The 15,157-nt window shown below is 41.8% G+C and overlaps 1 protein-coding gene across 6 annotated transcripts in view; it reads right to left on the reverse strand.

Moving 5' to 3' along the window:
* LOC144272505 (sodium channel protein type 2 subunit alpha-like) overlaps nucleotides 1-15,157 on the reverse strand; it is a 130,587-nt gene that overhangs the window by 101,421 nt on the left and 14,009 nt on the right. For 4 of the 6 annotated variants that reach the window (XM_077830615.1, XM_077830613.1, XM_077830612.1 and 1 more), the window contains exons 5-9: nucleotides 14,808-14,899; nucleotides 13,541-13,777; nucleotides 12,559-12,622; nucleotides 8,409-8,550; nucleotides 7,350-7,556 (exon numbers count right to left, since the gene is read on the reverse strand). In XM_077830615.1, coding sequence (XP_077686741.1) covers nucleotides 7,350-7,556; nucleotides 8,409-8,550; nucleotides 12,559-12,622; nucleotides 13,541-13,777; nucleotides 14,808-14,899 — 742 coding nt within the window. Of the gene's footprint in view, nucleotides 1-6,608; nucleotides 6,618-7,343; nucleotides 7,557-8,408; nucleotides 8,551-12,558; nucleotides 12,623-13,540; nucleotides 13,778-14,807; nucleotides 14,900-15,157 lie in introns of all 6 variants that reach the window. The other 2 variants (XM_077830614.1, XM_077830611.1) reach the window with 2 other exon arrangements.

Genomic DNA, 15,157 nt, shown 5'->3' on the forward strand with positions numbered 1-15,157 from the left:
AGTTGTATATATCTAATTGTATGTAATTTTTATTATTATAAATAACACAGACACGTTCACGTAACTCTTAGGTGGACACTGAGATATCAAAGGAAACTCAAGTAATCACCATCATTCCTCTACAGCTAATTTTGATTAAATCAATTCTATCTGTTACAATGAGTCAAGAAGTAAAAGGAAGACTACATACATGTCAAGAATTCTCACTGGTTGATTAAGCAGTCCCACTGTCTCTGTTCTTTAAAGTTTCTCAAAAAGAACAGGAGTACTTGGGGCAACTTAGAGACTAAAATTTATTTGAGCATAAGCTTTCGCAGGCTACAGCCCACTTCATCAGATGCATGCTGTGGAAAATACGGTAGGAAGATTTTATATACACAGAGAACATGAAACAATGGGTGTTAGCATACACACTATAATGAGAATGATCAATTAAGGTGAGCTATCACCAGCAGGAGAGGGAGAAAAACAAAAACAAAAACTCCCCAACCTTTTGTAGTGATAATCAAGATGGGCCATTTCCAGCAGTTGACAAGAATGTGAGAGAACAGTATGGGGGGAAATAAACATGGGGAAATAGTTTTACTTTGTGTAATGACACATCCACTCCCAGTCTTTATTCAAGCCTAAGTTAATGGTGTCCAGTTTGCAAATTAATTCCAATTCAGCAGTCTCTCGTTGGAGTCTGGTTTTGAAGTTTTTTTGTTGTAATATTGCAACTTTTAGGTCTGTAATCGAGTGACCAGACAGATTGAAGTGTTCTCCAACTAGTTTTTGAATGTTATCATTCTTGACGTCTGATTTGTGTCCATTTATTCTTTTACGTAGAGACTGTCCAGTTTGGCCAATGTACGTGGCAGAGGGGCATTGCTGGCACATGATGGCATATATCACATTGGTAAATGTGCAGGTGAATGAGCCTCTGATAGTGTGGCTGATGTGATTAGACCCTATGATGGTGCCCCCTGAATAAATATGTGGACACAGTTGGCAACGGACTTTGTTGCAAGGATAGGTTCCTGGGTTAGTGGTTTTGTTGTGTGGTGTGTGGTTGCTGGTGAGTATTTGCTTCAGGATGGAGGGCTGTCTGTAAGCAAGCACTGCCTCTCCCAAGATCTGTGAGAGTGATGGGTCGTCCTTCAGGATAGGTTGTAGATCCTTGATGATGCATTGGAGAGGTTTTAGTTGGGGGATGAAGGTGATGGCTAGTGGCGTTCTGTTATTTTCTTCGTTGGGCCTGTCCTGAAGCAGGTGACTTCTGGGTACTCTTCTGGATATGTCATTCTGTTTCTTCACTTCAGCAGGTGGGTATTGTAGTTGTAAGAATGCTTGAAATCACCTACTACAGGACAAGCCCAACAAAGAAAGTAACAGAAACACCCATTGTTTCATGTTCTCTGTGTATATGAAATCTTCCTACTGTGTTTTCCACAGCATGCATCCGATGAAGTGGGCTGTAGCCCACGAAAGCTTATGCTCAAATAAATTTGTTAGTCTCTAAGGGTATGTCTACACTACAGAATAAGGTCGAATTTATAGAAGTCGGTTTTTTAGAAATCGGTTTTATATATTCAAGTGTGTGTCTCCCCACAGAAAATGCTCTAAGTGCATAAAGTGCATTAACTCGGTGGAGTGCTTCCACAGTACCGAGGCTAGAGTTGACTTCTGGAGCGTTGCACTGTGGATAGCTATCCCATAGTTCCCGCAGTCTCCGCTGCCCATTGGAATTCTAGGTTGAGATCCCAGTGTCTGATGGGGCTAAAACATTGTCGCGGGTGGTTCTGGGTACATATCATCAGGCCCCCTTTCTCTCCCTCCCTCCGTGAAAGCAAGGGCAGACAATCATTTCGCGCCTTTTTTCCTGAGTTACCTGTGCAGACGCCATATCACGGCAAGCATGGAGCCCGCTCAGGTAACAGCCACCGTATGTCTCCTGGGTGCTGGCAGACGCGGTACGGCATTGCTACACAGTAGCAGCAACCCATTGCCTTCTGGCAACAGATGGTGCAGTACGACTGGTAGCCGTTCTCGTCGTGTCCGAGGTGCTCCTGGCCACATCGGCTGGGAGCGCCTGGGCAGACATGGGCGCAGGGACTAAATTTGGAGTGACTTGACCAGGTCATTCTCTTTAGTGCTGCAGTCAGTCCTATTGAACCATCTTATGGTGAGCAGGCAGGCGATACGGATTGCTAGCAGTCGTACTGTACCATCTTCTGCCGGGCAGGCAAGAGATGAGGATGGCTAGCAGTTGTACTGTACCATCTTCTGCCGAGCAGCCATGAGATGTGGATGGCATGCAGTCCTTCTGCACCATCTGCTGCCAGCCAAAGATGTAAAAGATAGATGGAGTGGATCAAAACAAGAAATAGACCAGATTTGTTTTGTACTCATTTGTCTCCTCCCCTGTCTAGGGGACTCATTCCTCTAGGTCACACTGCAGTCACTCACAGAGAAGGTGCAGCGAGGTAAATCTAGCCATGTATCAATCAGAGGCCAGGCTAACCTCCTTGTTCCAATAAGAACAATAACTTAGGTGCACCATTTCTTATTGGAACCCTCCGTGAAGTCCTGTCTGAAATACTCCTTGATATAAAGCCACCCCCTTTGTTCACTTTAGCTCCCTGAAACCAACCCTGTAAGCCGTGTCGTCAGTCGCCCCTCCCTCCATCAGAGCAACGGCAGACAATCGTTCCACGCCTTTTTTCTGTGCGGACGCCATACCAAGGCAAGCATGGAGGCCACTCAGCTCACTTTGGCAATTAGGAGCACTTTAAACACCACACGCATTATCCAGCAGTATATGCAGCACCAGAACCTGGCAAAGCGATACCGGGCGAGGCGGTGACGTCAGCGTGGTCACGTGAGTGATCAGGACATGGACACAGATTTCTCTGAAAGCATGGGCCCTGCCAATGCATGCATCATGGTGCTAATGGGGCAGGTTCATGCTGTGGAACGCCGATTCTGAGCTCGGGAAACAAGCACAGACTGGTGGGACCGCATAGTGTTGCAGGTCTGGGACGATTCCCAGTGGCTGGGAAACTTTCGCATGCGTAAGGGCACTTTCATGGAACTTTGTGACTTGCTTTCCCCTGCCCTGAGGTGCATGAATACCAAGATAAGAGCAGCCCTCACAGTTGAGAAGTGAGTGGCGATAGCCCTGTGGAAGCTTGCAACGCCAGACAGCTACCGGTCAGTTGGGAATCAATTTCGAGTGGGCAAATCTACTGTTGGGGCTGCTGTGATGCAAGTAGCCCACGCAATCAAAGATCTGCTGATATCAAGGGTAGTGACCCTGGGAAATGTGCAGGTCATAGTGGATGGCTTTGCTGCAATGGGATTCCCTAACTGTGGTGGGGCCATAGACGGAACCCATATCCCTATCATGGCACCGGAGCACCAAGCCGCCGAGTACATAAACCGCAAGGGGTACTTTTCAATAGTGCTGCAGGCTCTGGTGGATCACAAGGGACGTTTCACCAACATCAACATGGGATGGCCGGGAAAGGTACATGACGCTCACATCTTCAGGAACTCTGGTCTGTTTCAAAAGCTGCAGGAAGGGACTTTATTCCCAGACCAGAAAATAACTGTTGGGGATGTTGAAATGCCTATATGTATCCTTGGGGACCCAGCCTACCCCTTAATGCCATGGCTCATGAAGCCGTAAACAGGCAGCCTGGACAGTAGTCAGGAGCTGTTCAACTACAGGCTGAGCAAGTGCAGAATGGTGGTAGAATGTGCATTTGGACGTTTAAAGGCGCGCTGGCACAGTTTACTGACTCACTTAGACCTCAGCGAAACCAATATTCCCACTGTTATTACTGCTTGCTGTGTGCTCCACAATATCTGTGAGAGTAAGGGGGAGACGTTTATGGTGGGGTGGGAGGTTGAGGCAAATCGCCTGGCTGCTGGTTACGCGCAGCCAGACACCAGGGCGGTTAGAAGAGCACAGGAGGGCGCGGTACACATCAGAGAAGCTTTGAAAACCAGTTTCATGACTGGCCAGGCTACAGTGTGAAAGTTCTGTTTGTTTCTCCTTGATGAAACCCCCCGCCCCTTGGTTCACTCTACTTCCCTGTAAGCTAACCACCCTCCCCTCCTCCCTTCAATCACCGCTTGCAGAGGCAATAAAGTCATTGTTGCTTCACATTCATGCATTCTTTATTCATTCGTCACACAAATAGGGGGATGACTACCAAGGTAGCCCAGGAGGGGTGGTGGAGGAGGGAAGGAAAATGCCACACAGCACTTTAAAAGTTTACAACTTTAAAATTTATTGAATGCCAGCCTTCATTTTTTTGGGCAATCCTCTGTGGCGGAGTGGCTGGTTGGCCGGTGGCCCCCCCACCACTTTCTTGGGTGTCTGGGTGTGGAGGCTATGGAACTTGGGGAAGAGGGCGGTTGGTTACACAGGGGCTGTAGTGGCAGTCTGTGCTCCAGCTGCCTTTGCTGCAGCTCAGCCATACACTGGAGCATACTGGTTTGGTCCTCCAGCAGCCTCAGCATTGAATCCTGCCTCCTCTCATCACGCTGCCGCCACATTTGAGCTTCAGCCCTCTCTTCAGCCCGCCACTTATTCTCTTCAGCCCGCCACCTCTCCTCCCAGTCATTTTGTGCTTTCCTGCACTCTGACATTATTTGCCTCCACGCATTCGTCTGTGCTCTGTCAGTGTGGGAGGACAGCATGAGCTCAGAGAATATTTCATCTCGAGTGCGTTTTTTTTTCTTTCTAAGCTTCACTAGCCTCTGGGAAGGAGAAGATCCTGTGATCATTGAAACACATGCAGCTGGTGGAGAAAAAAAAGGGACAGCGGTATTTAAAAAGACACATTTTATAAAACAGTGGCTACACTCTTTCAGGGTAAACCTTGCTGTTAACATTACATACATAGCACATGTGCTTTCGTTAGAAGGTCGCATTTTGCCTCCCCTCACCGCATGGCTACCCCCTCAACCTTCCCCCCTCCCTGTGGCTAACACCGGGGAACATTTCTGTTTAGCCACAGGCAAACAGCCCAGCAGGAGTGGGCTCCTCTGAGTGTCCCCTGAAGAAAAGCACTCTATTTCAACCAGGTGACCATGAATTATATCTCACTCTCCTGAGGATAACACAGAGAGATAAAGAACGGATGTTGTTTGAACGCCAGCAAACATACACTGCAATGCTTTGTTGTACAATGATTCCCGAGTACATGTTACTCACCTGGAGTGGTAAAGTGTCCTACCATGAAGGACGCAATAAGGCTGCCCTCCCCAGAAACCTTTTGCAAAGGCTTTGGGAGTACATCCAGGAGATCCGCGAATGCCAGGGCAAAGTAATCCTTTCACATGCTTGCTTTTAAACCATGTATAGTATTTTAAAAGGTACACTCACCAGAGGTCCCTTCTCCGCCTGCTGGGTCCAGGAGGCAGCCTTGGGTGGGTTCGGGGGGTACTGGCTCCAGGTCCAGGGTGAGAAACAGTTCCTGGCTGTCGGGAAAACCGGTTTCTCCGCTTGTTTGCTGTGAGCTATCTACAACCTCATCATCATCCTCATCATCATCATCTTCTTCGTCCCCAAAACCTGCTTCCGTATTGCCTCCATCTCCATTGAAGGAGTCAAACAACATGGCTGGGGTAGTGGTGGCTGAACCCCCTAAAATGGCATGCAGCTCATCATAGAAGCGGCATGTTTGGGGCTCTGACCTGGAGCGGCCGTTCGCCTCTCTGGTTTTCTGGTAAGCTTGCCTCAGCTCCTTCAGTTTCACGTGGCACTGCTTCGGGTCCCTGTTATGGCCTCTGTCCTTCATGCCCTGGGAGATTTTGACAAAGGTTTTGGCATTTCGAAAACTGGAACGGAGTTCTGATAGCACGGATTCCTCTCCCCATACAGCGATCAGATCCTGTACCTCCCGTTCGGTCCATGCTGGAGCTCTTTTGCGATTCTGGGACTCCATCATGGTCACCTCTGCTGATGAGCTCTGTATGGTCACCTACAGCTTGCCACGCTGGCCAAACAGGAAATGAGATTCAAAAGTTCGCGGTTCTTTTCCTGTCTACCTGGCCAGTGCATCTGAGTTGAGAGTGCTGTCCAGAGCGGTCACAATGGAGCACTCTGGGATAGCTCCCGGAGGCCAATACCGTCGAATTGTGTCCACAGTACCCCAAATTCGACCCGGCAAGGCCGATTTAAGCGCTAATCCACTTGTCAGGGGTGGAGTAAGGAAATCGATTTTAAGAGCCCTTTAAGTCAAAATAAAGGGCTTCATCGTGTGGACAGGTGCAGGTTTACATCGATTTAATGCTGCTAAATTCGACCTAAAGTCCTCGTGAAGACCAGGGCTAAGGTGCCACAAGTACTCCTGTTCATTTTGCAGATAGAGACTAACACAGCTGCTACTCTGAAACCTGTCATTATTAACGTTTCTGTCACTGCATACTAGCTTGAGTCCCCAGGACACTGCTTTCTTAGCTCCACTATCCATTCAGGCAACACTGCTGGAGGAACTGAGGCAGGTTCATAGAGGGAGCTCTTAAAGCAGAGACTTTTGGACACAGAGAATAGGCTCACCTTGCCCTCCCTCCCACCATGCTCCCTCTCCCCCCCCCCCACACACACTTCACACAGCACTGGTCTCACTAACACAGCCTACTAAACCAACAAGTCCATTTCAAATTAAGGGTCAGATTCACCAATACACTTCAAATGCAAAGCAATTGTAAACCAATTTAACTGGTTGGTGGATTCTGGTTTCTTTGCACTGCTCTGGTGTACTGGTGGATGTCCTTAAAAAGTTTTAAAAAATTATTTAGGTTTGATATTACATATATTTAATTCATTGGACATATAGGATGGTATAATACCTTTAAAGTTTCTTGTTTAGTATGTTCATCTATGACATTTTAGATTACTTTTTAAGAAGCACATTCCCGGACAAAAAACCACTTTAAAGTGGAATAAACGCTGAGAGTAAATATCAGTCATTTAAAGGCAAAAAACATTACAGTGATGTTGTAATTACCCCAAAATCAAGTAGTATAAACTCAGGAAATCGAGAATTAAGATTACTGTAAAAAGAAATCCAAACACAGTAAGATAGGAAATGTACACTTAGGGCACCCAAACAACCGCAACTGCTCATTTTGAATCTCCATTAACACTTAAAAGTTTAGAAATTTCTTCAATGATAGACCCATTCTTAGGTGTATCTCACATGTACTATCACAACAAATCTGACGTTGGTTAAAAAAAGTGGAAGCTTTGTTGTTTTCCTAGTTTCCACTAAATTATATACTATGTTTCACTAATTTATGTATGCAATGTTACATTTTTAGGTAAAAGAACAATAATGTATGGATACAGATACCTGAGCTTCTTCTTGTTGCTTTTTCAGCTGTTCAAGCATTTGCTGAAATTCTGTCTCCTTCTGCTTTGCTTCTTCTAGGGTTGCTTGATTCTGTTCTTCATAGGCCATGGCAACAACAGCCAGGATCAAGTTAATCAGATAGAAAGAACCCAGGAAAATCACCAGAACAAAAAATATCATGTATGTTTTGCCAGCAGCACGTAGAGTCTGGGGGGGTGGGGAGGGGGGGAATGATACAAACTGATTAATTTGAGAATTAGGAAAATGATTATGTATCTATATCAAAGACAATTGTTCATACTGAATATGACAATATTTATTTTATAAATCAAAATGAAAATAAATGAAAAATGTGAGTGTGTGTATGAGAGAAAGGTGGTGTGATTTAGGAATCCTGTTTTAATTATGGGGAGGGGGGATATGAGATTTTAATAATCACCTCAGAGAGAAGATTCCAAGTAAATAATTAAAAAGACATTTGTGCGTGGGATTTTTAGGCACTGAAAAAGTATTAGTTGTATCTTCCCCTTCGACTGGCCAGAATACCTAAAAGTAGCACCATCAGTAATATCAACTAAACAATAGATCCTAGCTTATTGTAAGAAGAATCACCATCATATAAAGCCATGGATTTGTGGCTATCAAAAATAGGACTCAAGGTATTTAAGAGTGGACTACCACCTTTTGAAATTATAACAACTATTCACTGCTTAAGCACAGCATTGCAGTTCTGAAGGTAACAAATAACAATGTTGTGTCAAATGAAACCTGATACAGTCATGAAAATGGGCTCTGAAAAGCTTCTGTGTAGCTTTATAGAAAGCATGACAAATCCTGTAGCATATGTTTCACAATTCTGTATGATCCTGCCAGTTTGGGATAAAGGTACCCCCTTTGAAAATCCTATTAGTCTACAATGTTCCCCAATATCATTTTATGATTGGGCTTCTTAATTTTTAATACACCATTATGTAATAAGAAATGTAAAGACCATTCTTTCTGTCATAATTCATTTTAGACCATTAACATATCAAAACATAGTTTTCACTACATTCTCACCAGTTGATAAAGGTTTTCCCAGTAATCCTGAGTCATCAGTCGAAACAGTGACAAGAACGCCCAGCTGAACGTGTCAAAACTCGTGTAGCCATAGTTTGGGTTTCTACCAGCTTTTATACATGTATATCCTTCTGGACATTGACTTAAAAAAAGAATTAAATTAAATTAGTTTGGATTTTTTAACAATGGTAAAGAGTAAAAATTGTCTTTCAACTGAATAACTTTCACTAATGAATAGGAGACTCATTGTGGATTGCTGAATTTTACAAGTTAACAAGAAATAAATGGGAAAGAGATTAAAGATATTGCATGACAAACTGTACCATACACCCCCCTCACACACACACACTCTCTCCCTCTCCTTGATCTGTCCAGGGTCTGCTGCTTATCTGCTCAGCCTCTGGCTGCCACAAACTTTTCATCTGCAGCACTACTCAGTGTCACCTGCCCCCAACTGCAACCACAAGAGCATCACCCAGCTGATGCATACTTCTCCCAGAAGCTCTGTGTTATCTCTACAAGGACACTAAATATACAACTTTATTGGGAGTAGCTTTCCCCTTTAACCCAGGAGTTCCATAAAAGATGCTACTGCTTCCCCAAAGAGGACTACAAGGGGCCCAGTGTATGAGAGTATATCTCATAAATGTAATGAAACTACAGTACTTAGATCCCACTATAGATATATACTGCTGAAGTTTGTCTGGAAGAGGAGCTGGACCATCAGATTTCTTGGCAAATTGTTGATCAGTCAAGCTGGAATTAGTGAATTTCAGAATTGGGAAAAAAATTGGTCTTACCTGTGGATTTTCTTTCTAGAATCCTGCATGTCAGTTTTCACAGTTGGTGGTTCCCCATCTCACAGCCACTGGAGGCAGCCCAAATGTCTGCTATTACCCTGAAGGAAGAACTCTCTAGATTGTTAGCTTACAAACCTGAAAGATACTATGTAAAATTTTAAATGTGCCATTCAATTCAAATATTTTGCTGCAGAGCCTTTGCACAAAATTTAAAGATTTTTTCAAGAAATACAGTCTTCCTTTCAAATTGTTTAACAAGGCAGCAATAACCAGAAAAAATTTGGACACGTGAGGGTCAGACAAGAAGACATGGAGGATCCTAGAAAGAAAATTCATAGATAACACAGAATTTTTACTTCTCTGTCCCCTCCATATCAGTCTTCCTCTTGGAATATGGGAAACAGTAAATTATCCCTAAGGAGGAAGTAGGATTTAATTTAACCATATAGAAAATTGAAAACTGACTTAAAGATTACTGGGGTACCATGTTCTGCAACATCTTTCTACCAAACACTGCATCTGAAGTGAATCTACAGCATAGGGGTATTAAACATATGGCCTGTGGTCCAAATCCAGCTCAAATGATGTAGTTACATGGCCACCATGACGATCAGAATGTGCAGAAACTCAGGTTTAATTTAAACTATAAATAAGTTTCTACTTGTCATGGCTACAGAAATAATCTTCCAACAGAAACAGAGTGTAAACTGATGTAATGAAGTATGCCTGAATCTGCAGAGAGCCAGAAACAATGAGACTGAGGGGATTAACTCCACTGTCCCGTATTAATCGGATTGAACCATCAGCTGTATAGCCCAATGACATAACTCTTGACATAACTCTTCCATTTTTGATTTTCCAACTGGATTTGGATGAAAATAGGTTAATCACAACCTGACTTGTGATGCTCTGAAAGGGAGGCTGGTCCAGATGACATTCCCTTAGGTCTAATGCATTATCCTGAGCCAGTAGACTCTGCCTTTACTTTTCCTTTTATACACAGAAGCTTGAGGAATAGAATGAGAGCTTCTGCCCAGACCATAATCAGATCTACCTTTCCCGAGTTTTTCTGCCTTTTTTGCAGTTTATACACACCATGTTTATAAAGAATCCTCCACTGGAGGAGGAAGAGTGCTCCATGGGGAAATCCTGGCTCTACTGAAGTCAATATGGAGTTTTGCTATTGACTTCAATGGAGTCAGGATTTCAATTCATGTCTCCTCCTTCTATCACATCCCTTGAGTCACATAGGAGCCCTGAAGTATCTCCCTTACATGGACTCTGGAATCCTTGCTAACAACCAGCTTCTCTGGACCGAAAAACAGAGAGCTGCTGCTGAATAATACAGATGAATTTGCAAAGAAAGGTTAGTACAGCTATGGCTCAAGATCTTTTATTTACTGATTTACTGTAGTGTCAGGCTGGAAGTGACCAGAACAATCCAAAGATGCTGAAGTTTTGTAAGGGCTCTGATTGGTTCTTCCCTATTCGCTCAAATACCTGTTCCCAAAGGCATGTAGTGATGGCTGCTAGGCTCTATGTTGCACTGAGCCGTGAAGGAGACCTGATAAGAAATGTACACTTTTATTTGAATGGAGGGACGACATGATCTCTATGAATACTTATAAAAGTCTGATAAACTAGTGCTGTGCACTGAAAAATGCTTCCTGTTGTAACAGAAGCTAAGTTATCCCTGATGACTTCTTAATGATATTATCTTCAGCAGACCTCCAGGAGGTGTACCTTCACATTCTGAAATCTTATGGGAGTAATGCTGTAGTAATGGATGTCAGAATTTCCATCTGGAATATTAATTCCTTTGTGGATTTACTGAGAGACCAGAAACCTAGAAAAACAATAATTTCTCTTTGTATTACAAAAAAATCTTGTGGACTTTCCAAAGTATCTGTCTCTCAAGGGTATTGCTCTAATGTGTTAGGGAAAAACTATTGCATCTTTCATCTTCTGATGTTACAAAGTATTTTTGTTGTTGATAGTGTTGGTTTATTTTAACTTTGGGGAAAGGATAAACTTGTCCCTGGGACAGTGAATCAGTTCTACAGAATGTCCTCCTCTGATAATCTCAAGTACCCATTTTTTTGAATTGGTTGATTTCCATTGAGGGCTTTATAAATTACTTTGAGAAACAAAACTGGAATTTACCCCCCACTTCCATGCTGCTAATTCTGGCCTGGTCTGATCAGTGGAAACTTCCTTATAGCCCACTGAACCATAAATTCATAGCAATGTAGGACAGGAAGGGACCTCGAGAAGACACCTAATCCAGTCCCCTGCACTGAGGCAGGACCAAGTGTTATCTAGAATTCTAGACCATCCCTCACAGGTGTTTGTCCAACTTGTTCTTAAAAACCTCCAGTGATGGATATTCCATAACCTAGGTAAGTTGTTCCAGTGCTTAATCATCCTTACAGTTAGGAAGCTTCTCCTAATGTCTAACCTAAATTTCCCTTGGTGCAATTTAAGTCCATTACTTCTTGTCCTGTCCTCAGTGGATAAGCAGAATAACTGATTGCTCTCCCCTTTATAACAACCTTTTATGTACTTGAAGACTGCTAGCCATTTCAGTGCAGATCTCACCAATGCGCTAGCTGAGTTTCCTTGGAGACTGCTCAAATGCCTCAGCAAAGGCCTTGCCAGCAGGGATCATCATCTTTGTTCTGGCAGCTGCTATTGTATGTAAGGATGAGCAATGGGGAAACATTTCTTACCGTTTTGGTTCCCTGTGTTGTCTGTCTGCCATTTCTGAGGGGGAGCAGAGGGGCTGTCCTTCAAACCCTCCTCAGAATGCCAAAAGGAAATATTTTTTTGTTTTGACAGTTTTGAGGAGAAAAACCTTGAAGCCAGTGAATAGACTGGGAGACATTTAGTTACAAATCTTTAAAAAATCCTGTGAAAGCTCTGCTACAAAAGGAGGCCCAGAGGCTGCCATGTGTGCAGTTTGGAAGCTGAGAATTCTACAGAGCTCTCCTTAAGCCCAGGCTCAGAACAAAGATCTGATCTCCCTCTAGCTGCTGTGGAGATGGGAAATGCCAACTGTGAAGACTGTCTAACAAGGAAGAGATGGAGACAAATATTTTAAGTCATTCATAATACAACTGCTGTCAGCTGAAACTGAATTTTCAAGTCCAATACAGGTCTCTGGAAAGCAAACTGATATTAAAAATATTTTGTAAATTTTTTACCTACTTAGTTCAGATGTTTTCTAATATGAAAGAATATAGGTTGATTGACAGTGCAGTTAGCCAGCTAAATGAATGATTTCGGCTGTGTTGCCAAAAGGTTACATCTTTTTTATACAAAGCCACAGTATAACATACAACATTTCTTACCCTGCATCGGAGCTATTACCACAAAGCAGGGCATCTTTTTGTCCGTCTAAACTATAAAAATGATCTATTAAGAAAAAAGAATTTTAAAACGTTATAATATTGAACGAAAGGAATGCTGCATTTAGTTACAGTGCTGTACGATAAACATCAGTAGCTGTAAAACCCATTTTGCTAAGAAAACTGATTCACGAAATTTAGTTATTTAAACATAAGAGATTAGGCTTACTGTCAAGATAAGAATTTAAACTAGTGCACTTCAAGAAAATAAGACAAACGTTCCTACAACTGTAAATATAGCTTATTGTTAATATTCTAGTTAACATTAATTTCTCATTCATTTAAAACTACCAAAAGCATGCATGATAGAATGGTGCACAAATATACTCACATATAAAACATACTTGTGTGTTGACTGATTCTAGTACACTATGTTTCATAAAATCTTCATACAACTTGTATAGTCAGTCTTTGCTCAGAAGTTAGACAACACAAAGGCCTTTTCCTTAAAGGAAAGGTCTCTGCAAATGAATACTATAGTCACTAGCAGTGCAAGAGAGCTATTTTAAAGGAGCTTATTGATAGACAAGTCCAAAGGGAGCTTATATCAACGTACAGTTATAATTCAAGTTACCACACATTGTAAAAAATATAAAAGTTTTATTTAGAAAGACTTCTGAGCTTAATGACAGATTTTCAGGGAATCTGATCTTTATTTCTAGTTGTACTGGTATATCTGTTCCTACTGCTTAAACATACTTGAAATCACAATCCTTCTTGGGCTTGTCTTCACTACTGGGGAGATCAGTGCTGCTATAATCAATGCAGTGGGTGTCGATTTAGCAGGTCTAGTGAAGACCCGCTAAATCAATGGCAGAGCATTTTCTGGTCAACTCTAGTACTCCAGCTCCCTGAGAAGAGTAAGGTAAGTCGACAGAAGACTTCAACCGTAAACATTTTAACAACTTATAGCAGTAATTCTTACCTTTCTTCTCAATGTACGCCTTCCAGTCAAACAATGTGTCATTAATGAAGAATGGAGCAAATCGAGTTTCAGAAGAAGATACATTTAAGGGCCACAGCAAACATTTATTCCTCAAATTGCCCATGAACAACTGCAGCCCTATTAGTGCAAATACACTCAGACAAAACACAGTCAGGATCATTACATCTGAGAGCTTCTTTACAGACTGAATGAGGGCTCCCACAATAGTCTTCAAGCCTGCAAACAGAAAGGGATTTTTACTGTGATCTTAAAAATTTATTTTAGACATAAATTAATATGAGTTGTTCTAGCTATTAAAGATTTCATGCATAGTTCTACATAAATGGTTGCAATGTTTTTAAAATTAAAATTTTACACGATAAGTCTCATAATTGGTGAAAAAAAATGATTAGCTAAACACTGGTTAATTTGAAAGTATGAATGGAAATTAGTGGCACATATTCCAAAGCACTTATTTTCACAGAAAAACAAGTGACTATTAGTTGTACTTTAAACGAATTCCATGTAAAGAAAAATATTTCTAATTTAAATTTTTTTGCTGATGCCCCTTGCTCCAAACATTTGCTTTTTCAATGACACAATACATTCAGTGTTTTTTCAATGACACAATACATTGATATAGCAAAAGTAAAGATATTGTTATGTTGTAAATTTTAGCTATTGTATTATCGTGCACCCTATCAAACTGGAGATGGTTTGGTAAAGAAAGGCATTTTAAGATAATAAATACCTCATGCAGTGCCCGTGCTATTCTTTATTATATTATTCCTTTCTCTTTATTAGTGATTCTACTTTAAAAAAAAACTGATTGAAATTTTCAATCACACGTATCCCTACAATAAATGCTAAATTTCATAGTAGTAAGAAAAAGTAAAAAATTATTAATTTGGATTCTAATGGAGGAGAGAAATTTGACATCCTAAGATTAAAATTACACAGGCTGCATACTGTAATTTTCTCATGCATAAATTTATTAAACTTAAAGGCTGATTGTTAAAAGAAAATGTTAGAAAGGTAAGGAATCTTTAAGTCAAATTTAAAATCTGGACTCCTCTTTTGTGTGTGTATAAAAGTTTAAAGGCCAGGAAGCAAGAATACTTATGTTAAAAAACATGAGAATTCACAAGGAGAGTCACTCAGTAACAGTAATTTTTAAAAGAACTGTCTTTACTGCTAACGGATCAAGTATAATAGAAAAGCCCATAAAACCCTTAAAGTCAGCCTCAGTGTTTAACCTAGCTCTCACCTGGAATGACTGATATTGTTTTCAATGCTCGGAGAACTCTGAATGTTCTCAATGCTGAGACATTGCCCAGGTCCACAAACTCTGTCAGATATCTGTAATAAGGGAGTTCACACACAAACACAATGACAGTATACACAAAATTAAACAGCTGGAGATACCTGGGGCCTAACACCTGACCTACTACCTTATAGTTAGAATAATAAAATCGTGGCACTGGGAGGGGCCTTTAGTCTGAGAGGTCATTTAGTCCAGTTCCCCTGCACTCATGGCAGGACTAAGTATTATCTATTCTAGACCATCCCCGACACGTGTTTATCTAACCTCCTCTTAAAAATCTCCAATGACAGAGA

Source organism: Eretmochelys imbricata, chromosome 11 (assembly GCF_965152235.1).
Source record: "Eretmochelys imbricata isolate rEreImb1 chromosome 11, rEreImb1.hap1, whole genome shotgun sequence".
Taxonomy (NCBI): domain Eukaryota; kingdom Metazoa; phylum Chordata; order Testudines; family Cheloniidae; genus Eretmochelys; species Eretmochelys imbricata.